The following is a 17127-nucleotide window of genomic DNA, read 5'->3' as shown; positions in this document are numbered from 1 at the left end:
AAAATTAATATTTCGACGTCCCCTAATATTTTCTCCGAAAGCATGGCCCACTTACAGGAATCACCCTGTATACCGGGTGCGTCCAAAAAGTGGCTCACCCCTATAAGTTTTTTTATTTTTTCAGATAAAAAAACGAGATTTAGTATGTTAGTATATGACATAAATTAGGATTGTTTGACGTCTTCAATTGTTTTTGGTCACTTCCTGTTTCACCGGAAATTACTACAACTTTAGATTTTTAAATGGCACCCTCGGTATATTTTTACTTTATTCGATAGAAAATGACACTCTGAATAGAATGACATATCATATGTCAACTTTTGACATTTTCGCTTACAAAAAAATCGTATTTTAAATTCCAATCTAGAGTGCTATGGCTGTGTTAAAAACATTAATCAAGAAACCTTGGAAAAATAGATTCGATCATCTAATGTTTTTCGTGTCTTGTCCAGGCGGGTTAAAAGATGCACAAATCGTTTTTTTAATCATATCTCAATTTTTTCAAATGGAACAAGGGTGGCTCATTAGCATATTTGGAAAAAGCATTTTTTTGCCAATAATTTGGTACCAAACACTTTGTATTTCGAGTCAAATTGTCGTTATGAACCGCAAGTTATAATTTGAAATAAATCATATGCGAAAATGTCAAAAGTTGACATATAATATATCATTTTACTCAGAGTGTCATTTTCTATCCGATAAAGTAAAAATATACCGAGGGTGCTGTTTAAAAATCAAAAGTTGTAGTAATTTCCGGTGAAACAGGAAGTGACCAAAAGCAATTGAATACGCCAATCAATTCCAATTTATGTCATATACTAACATACCAAATCTCGATTTTTTATATGAAAAAATAACAAAGTTATAGGGGTGATCCACTTTTGAGACGCACCCGGTATACAAATAATATAAAAGACAACCCTCGTATCGATACTTTTTTTATAATATCGATTTGTTTTGAACATAAAACATCCCTTCTTTTACCCATATTTTTTCAATTGTTTTACGCTAGCATTATTATATCAGAGAAGAAATCTGTAATAAGGTAAATAATAATTATATTTTAAATTAAATCAAAACAATACGTATTTGTACAGTGTAAAATAACGATCTTTGAGAATAGCTAATTATTTTTAAAGGCGTTTCTTTGTGAGGTGGACAAGGAAAAGGACGAAAAAGGTCTCAGGTGATGCAAGAGATCGAGTTTCTTATATAATTGGAAAAATCCAGTCTTCGAATGGACACAGACGTAGCCATATTGGCTATTTTTCGAATTAAAAGTGTCACATTTCGTGTGCTATTGGATAACAATTTATATCAGATCGCCCAAACAAGAAGGTCAATACTGTACAGGGTGGGTCAAATTCGACGCTTTTAAATAGAAACACCCTTTTCTATGTTAGATAGACGAAAACTAATATCGGTGTCTGGAGCTCAATCTCCACCAAAAACATGATGGTGAAAACCGCACATCAATATCTGTTACCGTTTCGGAGTTACGTGGTGTTTTTCAAAAATGTGCATTTTTAACAAATCGCTGTAACTTTTTTGCTATGGAGAATTTTGTATTTCTATGAAAACATTTCCAAAGCATCTTTTTACGTAGAATGTAATGGTTTAAGTATAATTTTTTTTAAAATTAATAATTTAAGAGTTATCAACAGAAAAATTGATTTTTTATTTGGGACACCCTGTATATTTTTAATTAACCGAAAAGAATTTAAAATTACCTTTCCAAAAATATAGCACACTTAATATTTTGTTATAATCCACTTCGAAATACAGAATTTTCAAAAGTTCGCCACTTTTAACTAGTAGGCTTTGGACCCCTTATTGATGATACGCCCTTAATGGAACTCCAAAACATATTTTTTCAGCAAGACGACGCACCGCCTCTGAACGCTGAAGTTATCAGCAAATTTTTGCAGCCAATTTCAAGAATAATTGAATAGCTAACCAAGATTCCAGCCGTTGGCCGTCGAGGCCGCCTGATTTAGTGCACATGGATCTAATCCTATGGATATATTTGCGGAAGAATAAAGGTTCCTTATTCTTCCGTATAATCTAGACAAGAATTAGAAATACTTAGGTGTTATGAGAGGGTATCTTTCACCCCCACTGAGTTAATGAATTCCGCGAGAAATGTTCAAAAACCCTCCCGTCTGTCCGATCGATATGTCGAACATCTGTAGCAAAATCTCATGTTATTAGATATAGTTTACATGTGTTGATGTTGGTTAAATATATTTTAAATTGTTATAAAATTCTGCATCTCTCATAGCAAATATTATTTTCGTTTTAATTGATGCTCACAGCTAGAATTTTGCATTACAGCCGCACAAAGGGATATTTGTAAAAATTAGGCGGTCAAATTTTATTGATTTTAATTTGGAATAATAGCAAACTAATGTGAAATTTTATAATTTACACGATTTGTATGGGTAAAAAATACAATAGAAGAATAACAGAAAGAGGAAAATATGGAAATTTAATTATTAACTCTAAAAAAATACAAAATAATTATAAATTCCCAAAAACCTTGTCCATTTTTAGTTAGATGATGATTCCCCGTCAGAAGAAAACGTATTAGATGGATCTTCTGTTGTTATCAAAGACTGCATCAAAGTTAGTAACTTTTCGATGTCCTTCTGCATGCAATTGCATTTGAGTCGCGTAGGTAAGTAACTTGGCATCTGTTTTAGTAAGAACTTCCTTGGCCTTTCTTCTTTTACTTCTCTCACTCAATTAAAAAAAAAACGACTTTTTAGGTCTTCCCATGTTTGGCACTGCTTTTGGCAAACAAAAAGATTTCAAGCCACCTAGCATTTTTTTTGAGAAAATAATTTTTCTGAAAACTTGCTTCTGTTCATTTTTTTTTAAACTCGGCCCTAAATCTTGAAAATTTATGTTTTATTTCTTTTTTACAGTCATCCGAGAAATCATCGTAAGAAAGTAAACATCGAATATAAACAACATATTAATAATTTGTTATATTTACCAATTCTTATTCGTTCATCCATTTCACAAATAATTGCTTCTTGGTGAATATCTTCACGCCAGATGGTCGATCGGAACAGATTCCAGCTCTCCGACTCCCCTGTCAAACGACGGTCCGTGCCGGACGGGCTGGTCAAGTGTGCGCGGATTCAGGCGCGGCGCTGGCCTGTATTAAGTCGTGTAAGTTTGTCGATCGCATATTTGTTTTGCAGTTTATTTCTGCAGTTGTTGTTGTTAAGAGTCCGGAGAAAGCAGTCCTACGGCAAGTTTTATAATTGTGTGATATTGCATGATTTTTTTTTAAAGAAAAATCTTGGAAAATCGGATATTATCGGGTCTAAACTTTTTAAATTCGTGTACTAGACACTACCATCTAGACAATTTAAAAAAAAATTAGGCGGGAAATACACGAAACTATAACAAAAACCTAGCTTTACTTAAAATTTAAAACGTCAAATCTTTTAAATCTACTTTTAGGAACAGTTACATCGAATATATTGAACAACATATTAATAATTTCATTTGTAGTATTTACCTGCTTCATCAATATCCATTTCACAAACATCACAAATTCTGAAGCAGCCCGTATTTGGGAGTTACATGTCCTTGTAGCTATTTTTAGTTATTGGAGGAGCCTAACCAATCTGCTTTGACTGACGACAAGTCTAGATAAGAAGAAAAGTGCGTGGAATTATAAATTTTTGGTAACTATTATGTGTTTAAGCCTAGTATGTTTTGATAAATAAAAACGTTAAACCAACATTGTTATTCATGGCGCCCCACGTTGGGCGCCATGATTATTAATCTTCCGGCTCTTGAAACCAAATAAAGTTTGATTCTCACTATACCTTCCGTTTCCATTCCATATCCGTTCCATATTTTTTTATTGTATTGACGCTATACGTATAAGCTTCCGTTCCGTATCAGTTCCATACTTTTTATTGTACAATTTATATTATTGCGAAAGTTTTATTTTAAAAATTTGTACCTTTTGAAAAAGATAATAGACTTAATTAAGAGGTGAAAGAATAAATAAATATCAGCAAAATGTTCATCACAGAGCTGGTACGAATGTAAGAACTTAACAACGCTGTTTCCGATACGCTTCAGTCCTTCCGCCAAAAAAATGTATGGAAGGAGGATATGAAACGGAAGGGAAACGGAACGGATAGTGTGCATTGTCCTATTCATTTAGATGATATAATATTTTATGTAAACGGAAGGGAAACGGAAGGTAGCTGATACGGAAGGTATAGTGAGAATCAACCTTAAACAAGTCATTTAATAGGCTTTCGGGATAGACATTTTGTCCTCGGTAACTAACAACCTTATAATTCCCTTGATACTGTTCACTATTTTTAATTTCCCGAAAAATGTAAAATTTTAGGCAATTTATTCTGTATAAAAAAACATGGACATGTTTCTGGGGTCGAAACATACTAGCATTCTCAATACTTGCACTTAATTTAAGAAACACCCTGTATAATCTCACTCTTGACGGTCAAGGATCATTAAAATTACCAAATCCTATATAGATTCATAGATATGTGTCCTGTATGTATGGATAAAACAGAAATAATTGGAACAGGCATGGAAAAACGCTTGTTAGTTGTAGCCTTTTTCATAATCGGATTAGTGATTACGTTGTTCGGCTTTTATCCAAAGAACAGTTTTGTTTATATTACGTGTCCGTTACATGGCCAGTCGCGATTTAATTAAATAATATTCTAGTTTTTATTTTTACGCCGCGCCGTTCAATGAAATTGTTATTTATTTTAAAACAAATGTGGAATGAAAATTATTTATAGAATCGTTTGAAGTTAAAAAAATACCGAAATGTTTTTAAATAAAAAATATTCTAATATCTGAGGGGTGGTTTCACTCCCTTAGAATTCGAGTTTGGAAAAATCCCTTCTTATCGAACCTCTACACCCTAAAGTCAATCCGTTTTCCAAAAGTCAGCTTTTTACGTCAATCGCTTTAAGCAGGATCGTGATTAATCAATGACCAGATTTTTCGAAACATCCTGATACATTTTTAAAAAATCTTAAAATATGTAAAAAACAAAATAAAATATATACGTGTTTAAGCGTTTTTCCAGGCTTACTTGACCGTTTTAAATAAAAAATATTGTACTATTTGAGGGGTGGTTTCACCCCCTTGGAACTGGAATTTCGAAAAATCCCTTCTTATCGAACCTCTACACCCTAGAAGCAACCTGTATACCAAAATTGAGCTTCTTACGTTGAGTGGTTTGAGCAGGATCGTGATTAATCAGTGAGTCAGTCACTTAAGGATTTTATATATTAGTATAGATTAAAGTACCCTATCCTGAAAAATGCGGCCATGGCCTCATATAATTCGCCCTTATAATAACCACCTTTGTTCCGTTTTGTCTGTCATTATTGTTAAAATTAAATACACTCTTTCCAATGAATTACCTAATGTGATTATGCTACCTGGATGCGACGTTGCATAAAATAATCCACGGCTACCGCTGCACTTGACAGTTTTATGATTTCGCGACAGCAGGTAACCCTTATTTGTTCCTCTATTTACGTATATACAATTCTCCCCCCTCCACGCCCCTGATACCTTTCATTGGCCAGAGAAATAAGTAACGTTAGAGGCATTCTAAGGCCGTATTCCGTTGTAAAACCAGGCGAACCAGACCGGTAAACTACGGTAAAGAGCGGTTCCTGAAAAACATCGGTTTTATACGCAGGGGGGTGACAGTGAAATAGGAAAATTGGAAACAGTCATTAGTGTCATTCTTGTCATTCTCCTCACGACAAGTATGGCCGCCTAGACAAGGACAGCATTGTTTTTGTCTAACTATTGTCTAACTTAACAGTTTACTGTGGCTGCTATTGTGAGGCGGACGTTTAACCTTTGTGCATACGTGTTGAACTACAATGTGTAAACGTAGCATATTTACATCGGGGGGAATTGTGTCACCCTGTGTCTACATCTAATAATGTAAACACATCGTAAATGTGATTTGATGTGCTGTATGGGAGACAACTTCAGATTTCAACCTAAACAAATTCGAAAATATTCGACGCCATTTTAATTCATTCCCTTTAGTTTCGTTTTGGAAGTTCAATTTAATATTTCGGCTGAAATTTATAAATATAAAGGTAATAAAGTATATAAAATATATATTACATGAAGAATCCTGGACAAAATGACGTTTCTGCAGTAGTAGGTATGTCCCATGTATATGAAAAATAGGTAGTAAATAAACACTGTTTTTACATTTTTGATGCAAGAAGATGGTGTTATAATCTCTTTGATCGGCGATTTTTTGAAAATGGAAACAATTTGCAGCAAGGTAAGATCAAACAGAAACTATTGCCAACATTAGTTAAAACGCTTGTTAGATGTGCGATTTATTGTCAATAATGCAATAAATCGGACGGCTTATATTATCCAACTAACAGTCTTTTTTGCTTCTTTGATTCATAAGCCAGGTCTCTTTGGGAAATAATGGACGCTTTTATTTTTACGCCGCGCCATATTTTATACCAATTGATATTTTTACATTGTTAATTTTAGTATAAAAAATTGTTTTTCTGTTTTCAGGTTTTTGTATAAGGCTCCCGTTTTCATGTTCCTGTGTCGTTTTCTGTTCTTGAAGTCTGCGAATACGTGTGGTTAATTTACAAATTACTGTAAGTCATACTTATACCTTTTTAAAATTTTACGTTAAAAGTACATATAATTAACTAATTGGTATTGAAACAATACAATCCTCTATATTTTGATATTTATTTAGTCACGTTATTCCATATTTCAAATAAATATATGTGAATAAATTATTTTGGTTTTATTTATGAAAAGAAAAAATACAAAATACATTTTGAACTGAAAGAGGGCCCGCCATTGAATAACCGGAAACGGAAATGAAAATTAAGCCATCATGTCCTTATCATGTCAACCTGTCAATTGGAAAATTAGTTCTCCAGACGACAACGAAGGCTTTCGGTGGCGTATCGTGTTTCCACGATTTAACACAGAGTTGACACTTCTTTCTAGTTAATTATTTTATGTTTATACGGAACGGTTTGGTAAAATACTGGAAACGTCAAATGTTGACGTTATCTAAATTTCAATACCTCTATTATAAAATTTATCTTTTATGCATTTTTAATGTACCTATTCTCTGCTTTTACGTTTGCTTCTTCTTTTCAATTTCTTTTCTTCTTTTTAATATTGAAAAGTACTTTATTAATAAACTGTTAAACTCGTTAGACAGCTCAACTGAAGATTTGCAGGTCCAATATTAAAACAGATCAGTAATAAATAAACAAATCTAATCAATATTTATATTTTTATAGCTTACAAAACACTCACGATTACTTGTTGTCTTGTTTTTCATGTTCTCTTTGAATGTTCCTGACTTTAAGAAACAGTAATGGCTGCATGATAAGTTTAAATAGTCCTAAAAAGTCATTCTATTTAGTTAATGAAATTTATTTACCTTTACTGCCTACCTCCATTGCTTTTGGATGTAAATACAAAGTATTATTACAAATTTTAGAAATTAAATGAGAATTTCACTCGAACTTTCAATATTTCCTTGATTTCTGTCACATAAATGACATTGATTGACAAGCAAACCCAGAAAAACCAGGCTTCTCGCGCTGGTTAGTTTGGTGACAGTTATAACCGAATTTTTCAGGAACAGTGTTCCGTAAAACGAAAACTTTGAGAAAACCTTTGATAGAAACGGAACATAAAGCCATAACCAAGGTAAGTAACGGAATACACCCTAACGTAGAAATGTCATAGTTTTTTGTTGCCGAACAAAGTTGTAACAAAGCAGTTTCAAAAATACTTGAATCTTCAATCAATTTAAATATGAAAAGTTCAAATAATTTCAGTATTTGACTCTCTTCAAAGACTTAAACAATATAATGTAAGTAGTAGTTGAATAATATAGTTGTTTATTGTAAGTGACAAAGGAATACACGACAAGGAGATGCGATATCCCCAAACCCGTTTACAGCAACACTAGAAGAAATCTTCCGTCAACTGGACTGGACCAACAAAGGATTAAAAATAGATGGAGAATATCTTAACCATGACATAGTCCTAATTGCTAATAGTTCTGAAGAACTACAGCACAAAATATCGAACTAAATATAGCCAGCAATAAAGTAGGGTCTTAAAATGATTTAGCAAAAAAACTTTCTATATATTTTAGTGTGTGGATTACAGAGATAACTAAGCACACTGGAGGCAGGGGTTCTTCGCTTGTTTATTCGTTGCTTCAATGCTTCCTGTAAGTTTTGGCTTAAAGGCGCATTGATTTTTGAAAGTTCTTCGAATATAAACTTAAAGCTAGCATCAGCAGTGTAGAGATTTGCTTCATACCTACATAGTGTCATCACAGCTAGCCTTATAGGTTCTAGGCACTTAACAATTCCGTCCAGAATTTCAAAATCGTAGTCACTGAAATTTACTGATATGGAGAGATCAATAATGGCCTTTTGTATGCAATCTTTTAGAAAAACGAACCTTCCTAGCATTCTATCAAGGCTATTCCAACGGGTTTTACAATCTAAAATAAGATTTAATTCTCGGTTGTATTTTCCGTGCACGTATTTCTGTGTTTTTCAATGGAGAGTTTTGAAAAGGAGATTTTCGGACTTTGTTGACTAATTCGTTTATGTTGTAGCTGTCAGTTAGGTCGTAAATGATCTCTTCATCCACAGTTTCATCGTCGTCGTCGCTATAATTATCATCACTTGACCGGTTTTCAATGATTTTCTGATGGTTTCTTTTACAACACATTACTTCAACAACTGCAAGGTATAATAATTTAGCGGTTTCGGGACCAAGTTGAGGTCCCGGGACCATCAGCGAGTCCCGGGACCACTTTTTTTATGCTAAGTCCCGGGACTGGATACCCTAGTGGATACGGCAAGTTTCATTTTTATTTCCATTTTTTTCGAAATAATTTCTGAAGTAACGTCAATATTTGGATGAAAATTGATGTCTGGGAGTTTTTTGACCAGAGAAATTTGATTTTGATGTCAATATGACACCTACTTGTAGAGGGCGCCACCTACATATTTCTTAACTGGTTTCAAGAATAACTTTTGTTCGTACCTGAGTAAAAAATATACATTTACGACGTTTTTCACGCAAAAAAGGTCTCTTGGTAAAAATCTTGGAAGAAATTATTAATACCTGTCATGATTGACATAAATTAAACGTGTTGACTAAATAGTTAGGGTAGGATAGCGTAAGAGTACGCATTCCGTAAGAGTACGCGGCGGCCATATTTACGAAGTGACAAGCAATCTGCCTAATATAAACGCATAAGTAGCTTGGTAACGGCCATAGGAGTAGTGTCTAAAAATCTGATGGTGTTGCTTTAACCCTTCTTTAATTGGCGGTAAGAAATGATATTTTCCCCTATTTACTATAATATTTGTAATACAACAAGTAAGGTACATACATTTGTGCATTCAGTTTTTATGAAAACTGCTGTAATAGTAATAAAAAGTGCTTTGTTTACAGAGACACTTTTAGGTTAAATTAAAGTTTTATTAGTTGCCTAGATGGTTAAATTGGTTTTTAGAATTTGATTACGTGTCTCCCTAAGAGTACGCACAGGTGCGTACTCTTAGGTATACGTTAAAGCATTTAATTTTTAATATTTTTATGCTGTAGACAATTCCAAAACAGTATAATAATGAGCCCGTACAAACGAAAGAGCGATAGAGTACTAAAATTTACGCAAGAAATGTTAAATATGGCAGCCGATAGAATATCAAAGGGAGAGAGTAAAAGATCGGTTGCAAAGGCATTGGGGGTAAATGAATGTACTCTAAGGAAGAGGTTGCGTGAAGTAATATGTAGGATTACTTTAAAATTTTAAACTATTCCTCGTTTTACTTTTTTTAGGGCACTGTTCCAACTAGCTTGGGTAGATTTAAACCAATATTTTCGAAAGCACAAGAAAAAGAATTGGCGGATCATATTCGCGATCTGGAGGCGAGATTTTACGGACTTCGTATGAAGGATGTTAGATCACTAGCTTTTCAATACGCGAAACTAAACCACATTTCTCATAGGTTTAACGAACAAAATTTAATGGCAGGGAAACATTGGGCACAGGACTTTGCTGCTAGAAATCGTTTATCTTTAAGAGCTCCAGAAAAATGTAGTTTAGGTCGGGCTACAGGATTTAATAAAGTCCAGTGTGACAGATTTTTTAAAAATTTAAAACTTGTCTACGAAAAAACAAAAGTGCTGTCACACAGAATTTTTAATATGGACGAGACGGGACTTTGTACTGTTCCAAACAAGCTCCATAAAATTTATGCAGTAAAGGGCAAAAGAACAGTATCAAAAATAGTGTCAGCCGACAGAGGTCAATTAGTTACTGCAGTATGCTGTATGAGTGCCTCTGGTACCTGGGTACCGCCAGGTTTAATATTCGCTAGAAAGCGTATGAAAGAAGAACTTTTTTATGGGGCACCTCCAGGTACACTGAAGATGATATCTGATTCTGGGTATATGAACACAGAATTATTTCTAGTTTGGTTGCACCATTTTTCAACCTTTGTTAAACCTTCCGAGTCGGATCCTGTAGTTTTAATTATGGACAACCATATTTCACATTGCTCTCTGGAAGCAGTTTTATTTGCGAGGAGCCATTTTATTACACTTTTAACATTACCACCCCACGGAAGTCATAAGCTTCAGCCTTTGGACAGAGTATTCTTCTTCCCCTTAAAAACGGCTTTTTCTGGAGAATGTGATAAATGGATGGTTAGTAATCCTGGGAGACCAATCACAATGAGAGAAATGGCAGCGCTTTTCCATTCAGCTTATTCAAAAGTCGCTACAATAGAGATCTGTGAAAAATCATTTGATTGTACAGGGATATATCCCTACAATCCTGATATTTTTACCGCAGCAGACTTTGCCCCGTCTGAAGTCACTGATAAATTTCATTCAGATGTAGACCGTCAAGGACAAGAGGATATAAATAGAAATGAATTAATAGAATGGTCTGATGAAGATGAAATACCACTGGCTGAATTGCAGCGACAAGAAAAACAAAAAATAACAATAGAAAAAGAAAATAGGACACCAACAAATAGTCCAATATTTAATCAAAATCAAAAAGAATATGCAAATCAGAGTCCACGACACAGTTTATCTTCTGTTAAATTAAATGAATCTGACCCATGTTGTTCTGTAACACCCAAAATGATTCTACCGCTGCCAAAAGCTAAATACGAGCAAATTAGGAAAACAAAATCTAAAAGGTCTGAAATTCTGTCCTCTACCCCATATAAAGAACATTTATTAGAACAGACAGAAGAAAAACTAAAGGCACAAAAGGGAAAAAGAAAAATTCTCAAGTGTAAACAAGCTTCAGCAACTAAAATAGACAACACTATCTGTCCAGGATGCAATGAAAATTTTAGTTACTCTGATTGGTTAATGTGCCGTGTTTGCCAAACTTGGTGGCATGAGGACTGTTCTAATTATCTTGGAAGTGGTAGTTTCTTATGCGATTTATGTGACAAGTAATTTTAACGATTGGTTAACTCGTACAATTAGAATGCGCACTCTTAGGGAATTTACGTGCGAACTCTTAGGGGAATATTCACCAAAGAGTACGCATTTGCATGTTTTTATTTAAACTTAGATATTTTTGTCAAATACATTTTTAAATTACTTTTGGAATGTTATATGTTTAAATTAATGCATGTTTTATAATTTCCTAAATATACTTCAACCTTAAAACGACTTTGTTTCAATGTTATTCAGCAATAAATATTAAGTGCGTACTCTTGCGCTATCCTACCCTATTAGACTGAAATCATAAATTTGAAATGTTTTTGTGGCAAAAGTTCAACAGAAACTGTTTTATCGCAAATTTTTTCGAAGAAAGGTTTATGATTAATTTAAAAAAATAAAAAGTTCCCAAATTTATCATTTCAGTCAAGTTAAGTATCTACTCAATATGTTTATTTTTTGTCAATAATGACATGTATTGACTATTTCGATTCTAAATATCTTGAGAACGGTTGCTCGTAGCGATTTTTGCCAAGAGACATTTTTTACGTAAAAAATCACGAAAATATATATTTTTTCACTCAGTAGTTTTATACAGGTATGGACGAACAGTTATTACTCTTCATAACAGTTAAAACACATGTAGGTGACGCCCCCTAGAAATAGGAGTCATATTAACATCGAAAACAAATTTCTCATGTCAAAGAACTCCCAGACATCAATTTTCATCGAAATATTGACATCGAATTATTGACGAAACTATTTGGAAAAATCGAAATAAAAATAAAACTTCTACACCCTGTATCTCCGAAACTAAGCATTTTAAGGCGGATTCTCACGACTGGCGTACTTGACAAGTACGCCAATATTTGCGTACTTGGCAAGTATCCCCACCAGTCCCCACTTTGTACTACATTGACAAGTGTACTTGGCAAGTACGCCAATATTTGCGTATTTGCCAAGTACCCCTACAATCCTTGGCAAGTAAACAGTATAGTCGCATCGATGGATACTGGTCGTCCCGAAATTGTCGTTGCTAGTGATTCTTTTTTCTTTTTAAGTTCTTTTACTGTACACTGTAATACGATTTCTATGTTCTTTATGTTTGGCCATCCATATGAAGGGCTCATTTTCGTATAAATCCATAAATTCCAAAACAACATCATTTGAAGACTACACGGGAAAACCCAGTTTTGTCCATTTTAATTAGAGCCGAGAAAAATGCAATTTAGTGTTTTTAAAGAAATATGCCATTTTCGGTTGAATAATTAGAAAAATATTTATATTACTAATTACTACCAATTCTGAATTATTATATATATTCTATAATATTGTGAATTATCGCCATATTCTGAAATATTGAAATAAAAATCTAAATAGATAATCTAAAAAAATAGTCAAAATTCAAAACAAAACAGGAGAAGCCCAGAGATGTTCAATTAATTAAAGGTTGTATAAAACCTAAATCTAAACTATTATTTTTTGTTAAAAATTTATATTTAAGTAGGTTTTTATTACAATACATAAAGTTATAACCATATTGATAACGAAAAAAATATTCCGTATATACGTACATAAATTAATTACGTATGTGTATACCTTTAAGATTGTTACATAAGGATAATAGTTTTCTATCGATCGTGTCAGATGATGTTTTTGAGAGATTTGTTGATTCATCTATGTTTTTCGGTCAGTCGAGATTATTGTTGTTTATTGTAAGCTTCGGCAAGTTTCGAGCGGAATAAATTTGTTTGTGTTTTTGATTTTCGACGTTTATTTTCTGTAATATCCCTTGTTTTAATAATATAATACTAATTGCAAGATGCATGCTTGTCGCCCATGCGTAAGTACATCTCTGGTTTTTGCCATTTACGCGTGGACTACTCTGGTTTTTCCTTTGTACGGCAAAATAACCAAGCTGTAATATCTCTGGGACTAAGCGTATTATTGCTTTCTTTTTTCGAATGACGTTAACATTTGTCTATAAAGTTGTATCGCTATCTTAATTTCTATGATAATGTGACATATCTGGTTTTTCCCGTGTAGTCTTCATTTGTCCACTCCATTTATTGCTGTGATAAACGATTTAGGTATGTCGCCAATATTGAAGTTATTAATGTAAATTTGATATTACATAATCTATTATTGTTTTAACGTTTTAAATTATCCACAATTAACTCTAAAAACACTACGATCCGGAAATAAATCGGACATACGCTATAACAGTAACATTATTGCGCAGTCGTTTTTTTGCGCCTCGGCAAGTGTAAACAAGGCTGGCCCAGGCTGGCCAAGTATACTTGGCAAGTGTACGATTAATCGTTTGACTCGGGCTATATTTACCGACAGAGAGTGGGGACGCGACAAGTGACCGAGGAACCCGTTCTCACGACATGGCAAGTATATTCCAATATCAAATATTTGTCAAGTACGCCAGTCGTGAGAATCCGCCATTAGGACATACATTTATACGAACTATTTTACTTAGTTTTATCTGAAGAATATGCTGTGTAAGTTTCCGGAATACAGTGCGGTCCACCCTGTATATCAGTATTTTATATTCTGTACTATTTTGAGATCCCTCTACGCCTACTTATTTCTGTGAGCTTTTCGTCCCACCTAAAACACAAAACAACAACGGTTCCCATCACTATAACTGTCGATTGGTCGTCAAGGTGACATTTATAGCCAATCGGAAGGCTCGGCGAGCCACCGCGCCAACTCGATTTGATTTAAATAGACGCGCGTCCGCTTCGCGCTTGTTTTTAAAGAAACGAACGCTGGCGTCAGTGGTTGATTCTAGATTCTTTTGCGCAATTTCGGACCATGTGATGTGATTTTTTCGATTTTTTTTTGATTCGGGACACTTAAAGTGATATGAGCGATACGATGGTGGCGAGAAACATGACTTTGCAGGATGTTGCGACTTATTCGGGGTACTTACAGCAGGTTCCTGCCGAGGAAGAGAGGAATTTTTTGTCCTTGGAAGGGTTAAAGCCTGTTATGGTGCAACAGGGTGGTATTCAACCTCATATACAGCCTTACCAACCGACTTATTATGAATTGACGAATTTAGTCCAGTAAGTTTATGTTTAAACAAAAAAAAAACATATATAGGGTGAGTCTTAAATAAGTGCAAATATTTTTAAGGCTGGTAGATCTTTAATTAAGTCCAAAAAAATCGAGTAATTTTACTTAAAATTAAAAAAAATAGATTTTGCTTAAATTTTGAGAACCACTGGATCTTTTTTATGGATTTTGTTTCTTGTAATTTTAATGTATTATACCTAGTGTTGCCATATTATCAAGATATTATGTTTTTTAATTAAAAATAATAAAAAAAAAATCCAAATTCTAAATTTTTTTCCGCAAAATAAACTTCTTAGGCTTGTGTTTCTGGGGTCGAAATATACCACCCTTAAAAACATTTGCACTCATTTAAGACTCTCCCTGTATAATGTACAGGGTCCTACAAAAAAGCGTCGGGCACCTGTATGTCCTGTAAAAAGAACTTAGGAATTTTGTTTGGTGGAATGTTGAAACGGAACACCCTGTATATTATTTCTTTGTTATATGGAGAATTAAAAAATAAACATTTTTTATGATTACAGCATTTTAAAATGTTTAACGGTTTCGTAGATATTCGCAGTATTATTACATATTATGGCTCTTTCAAAATTGTAAAATGCCAGACAAAAATCATTAAGTGGCTTTGCTACAAATTTACTGTCAATCAAATGATCCAGTTTTAACCTATGTCACTTATTAATTATATTAGGTAGTATTCTAAATCTCCGTTATAAGTGTTGGAATAAAATTATTTAACAATGAGCCTTGAACTAGACTTTATACAGTTTTCTGAAATCAATGTCACATAGTACGATAGAGTTACATTTACTGAATAGGATATAAATATTACCTCGTTCTTATAACGTAACAAAAATGGACTCAAGATGCTGACACAGCATCTTAAGTCTGTTTTATTTTTTTAAAGAAGTTTAATACAGGCAGTCCTCGATTTACGTCGTTTCGTGTTACGTCGTTTCGAGTTACGTCGAACAAATTTTTGTTACTATTCCTCAAAGTTACGTCCCACTGTTTCGAGTTACGTCATTTTTCGAAAAGAACGATCTAAATTTTAAAATAAGTTGGGACATAAACAATAAAATTTTAGCAACATACAAGCAGGGCTGACAGATCCTCATAATGAAAAGGCGGGACAGTGTTGATCATTACTTAATTAGCAACTATTATGACTTTTGACGACACCCACAATAAAAGTTCCAACCAAAAAAATTAATATATACTTTCTAAATATGTCTACTTTACTCTCTGGTATTTCTGTAGTTGGGGTTGAGCCCAGGGGCGGCTTAAGGCTTTTGTTTTTTTTTTAAATCAAAAATAATTTAAAAAAACACATTTTTTGAATAAAACGTTTACATGAATTTCTCTATCAATAAATTTCATAGACTTGGTTATCAAACCGTGTTCCCGTAGATTATTTAAATACCTACACATTATCTAAAAAAATAAAAATTAACACATTTTTTGAACACAGCAAAATAATATTAACTAAACAAAACTAGAAAACGTCATTTTTACTGCATCACAAGCAAATAAAAATTAATACGTAGCCAAGAGTCATAATTCAGTATTTCTCTGGGGGGTACCCAGCAGAACCTGGGGGGGGCTGGCACCCCCGGGCCCCCCTCTAGTTACGCCAATAGCTCAAGCCTTTCCACTTATGAGATAATATTGATTTGAAGTTAAAAACAAAGTTCTCGTTACATAATCAAAAAAATTAAATAGACATATTATTATCAGAGAATAAAATTTAATTTGCTATATTAATAGTATACTTTTTGTAATCGACTACTGATTAAATGTTTCCTGAACATCTTCTAAAATTATAATTATATACCTTTAAAAAATTTCGTTATAGCCGAAATAGCCCCAATTATGACCTCACTAGCAAAACCGGCAATTAAAACTATGCTCGCTACCGTAGTTGAAATTTAAAAAGTTTTTTTTAGCTGGAATAATAAATTATAATATAAGTTAGACCTTCTGAAAGATATCAAAATATTTACTTTTTTATTTTTAGAATTTGCACAAATTATACTTCCTGGCACTTTTAGAATAATTATATAATAATAAATTTTTCGTATATACCTTGTATATACTAGTTGTTTACAATATTCTCCGATGGTGGCAGCTCCGGCGGAGATTGCACCAAGCCCATAGGAACTTTTTTCCGTATATTTTGATGGGGATTTACCTCCCGAAATTTGATAGTGCATTTTTCGAACATCCTGTGTATAAAAAATATATCTATAAATAAAAGCAAATTTCAAGGATAGTTTTTTTATATACTACTGTTAATTATATTGAATAACATATTTTCTAAATTTATCATTTACAAAATATGTTTAAAGAGGTTTCATGTTCTAGTGCTAGTTGATATCTCCGAATTTATGGATCGAAAAATTAAATATCAAAACTATACTGTTTGATCCAAAAAAAAAAGATAGCATCGGAGTGACCTTAGAAATAACAATAGATGACAATATCTGTCTGTAAAAA

The 17127-nt window shown here is 33.3% G+C and overlaps 2 protein-coding genes across 6 annotated transcripts in view; both read left to right on the top strand.

Annotated features, from left to right (window-relative positions):
- The first annotated feature begins 7587 nt into the window (after positions 1-7587).
- The window catches only part of LOC115890091 (protein cycle), a 39310-nt gene continuing 29770 nt past the window's right edge, over positions 7588-17127 (top strand). The window contains exon 1 of one of the 4 annotated variants that reach the window (XM_030910228.1): positions 7588-7752. Coding sequence is in view for 3 of the 4 variants with exons in the window: in XM_030910225.1 (XP_030766085.1) it covers positions 14422-14624 (203 nt within the window). In the remaining variant the exon portion in view is untranslated. Of the gene's footprint in view, positions 7753-7790; positions 7919-14259; positions 14625-17127 lie in introns of those variants that run through there. The other 3 variants (XM_030910226.1, XM_030910225.1, XM_030910224.1) reach the window with 3 other exon arrangements.
- Positions 9264-11582, top strand: LOC115890092. Of its 2 annotated transcripts, XM_030910230.1 has the most exons (3): positions 9264-9403; positions 9682-9859; positions 9916-11582. In XM_030910230.1, exons 2-3 carry the CDS (start codon positions 9704-9706, stop codon positions 11554-11556), a joined length of 1797 nt encoding a protein of 598 aa, XP_030766090.1. In that variant the 5' UTR covers positions 9264-9403; positions 9682-9703; the 3' UTR covers positions 11557-11582. The 2 variants fall into 2 exon arrangements, with proteins under 2 accessions (XP_030766090.1, XP_030766089.1); XM_030910229.1 differs by having other exon boundaries at positions 9264-9859.

This window comes from Sitophilus oryzae, unplaced genomic scaffold (assembly GCF_002938485.1).
Source record: "Sitophilus oryzae breed Bouriz unplaced genomic scaffold, Soryzae_2.0 scaffold_85_pilon_pilon, whole genome shotgun sequence".
Classification (NCBI taxonomy): Eukaryota; Metazoa; Arthropoda; class Insecta; order Coleoptera; family Curculionidae; genus Sitophilus; species Sitophilus oryzae.
This window is presented reverse-complemented; position numbering and strand designations above follow the sequence as displayed.

What these genes read in the sequence shown, in the direction of transcription:
- LOC115890092 (XM_030910230.1), top strand. Translation starts at nt 9,704, where the DNA reads ATGAGCCCGTACAAACGAAAGAGCGATAGAGTACTAAAATTTACGCAA. An exon ending in TAAGGAAGAGGTTGCGTGAA is followed by an intron (nt 9,860 to 9,915) that starts GTAATATGTAGG and finishes TACTTTTTTTAG; the next exon opens with GGCACTGTTCCAACTAGCTT.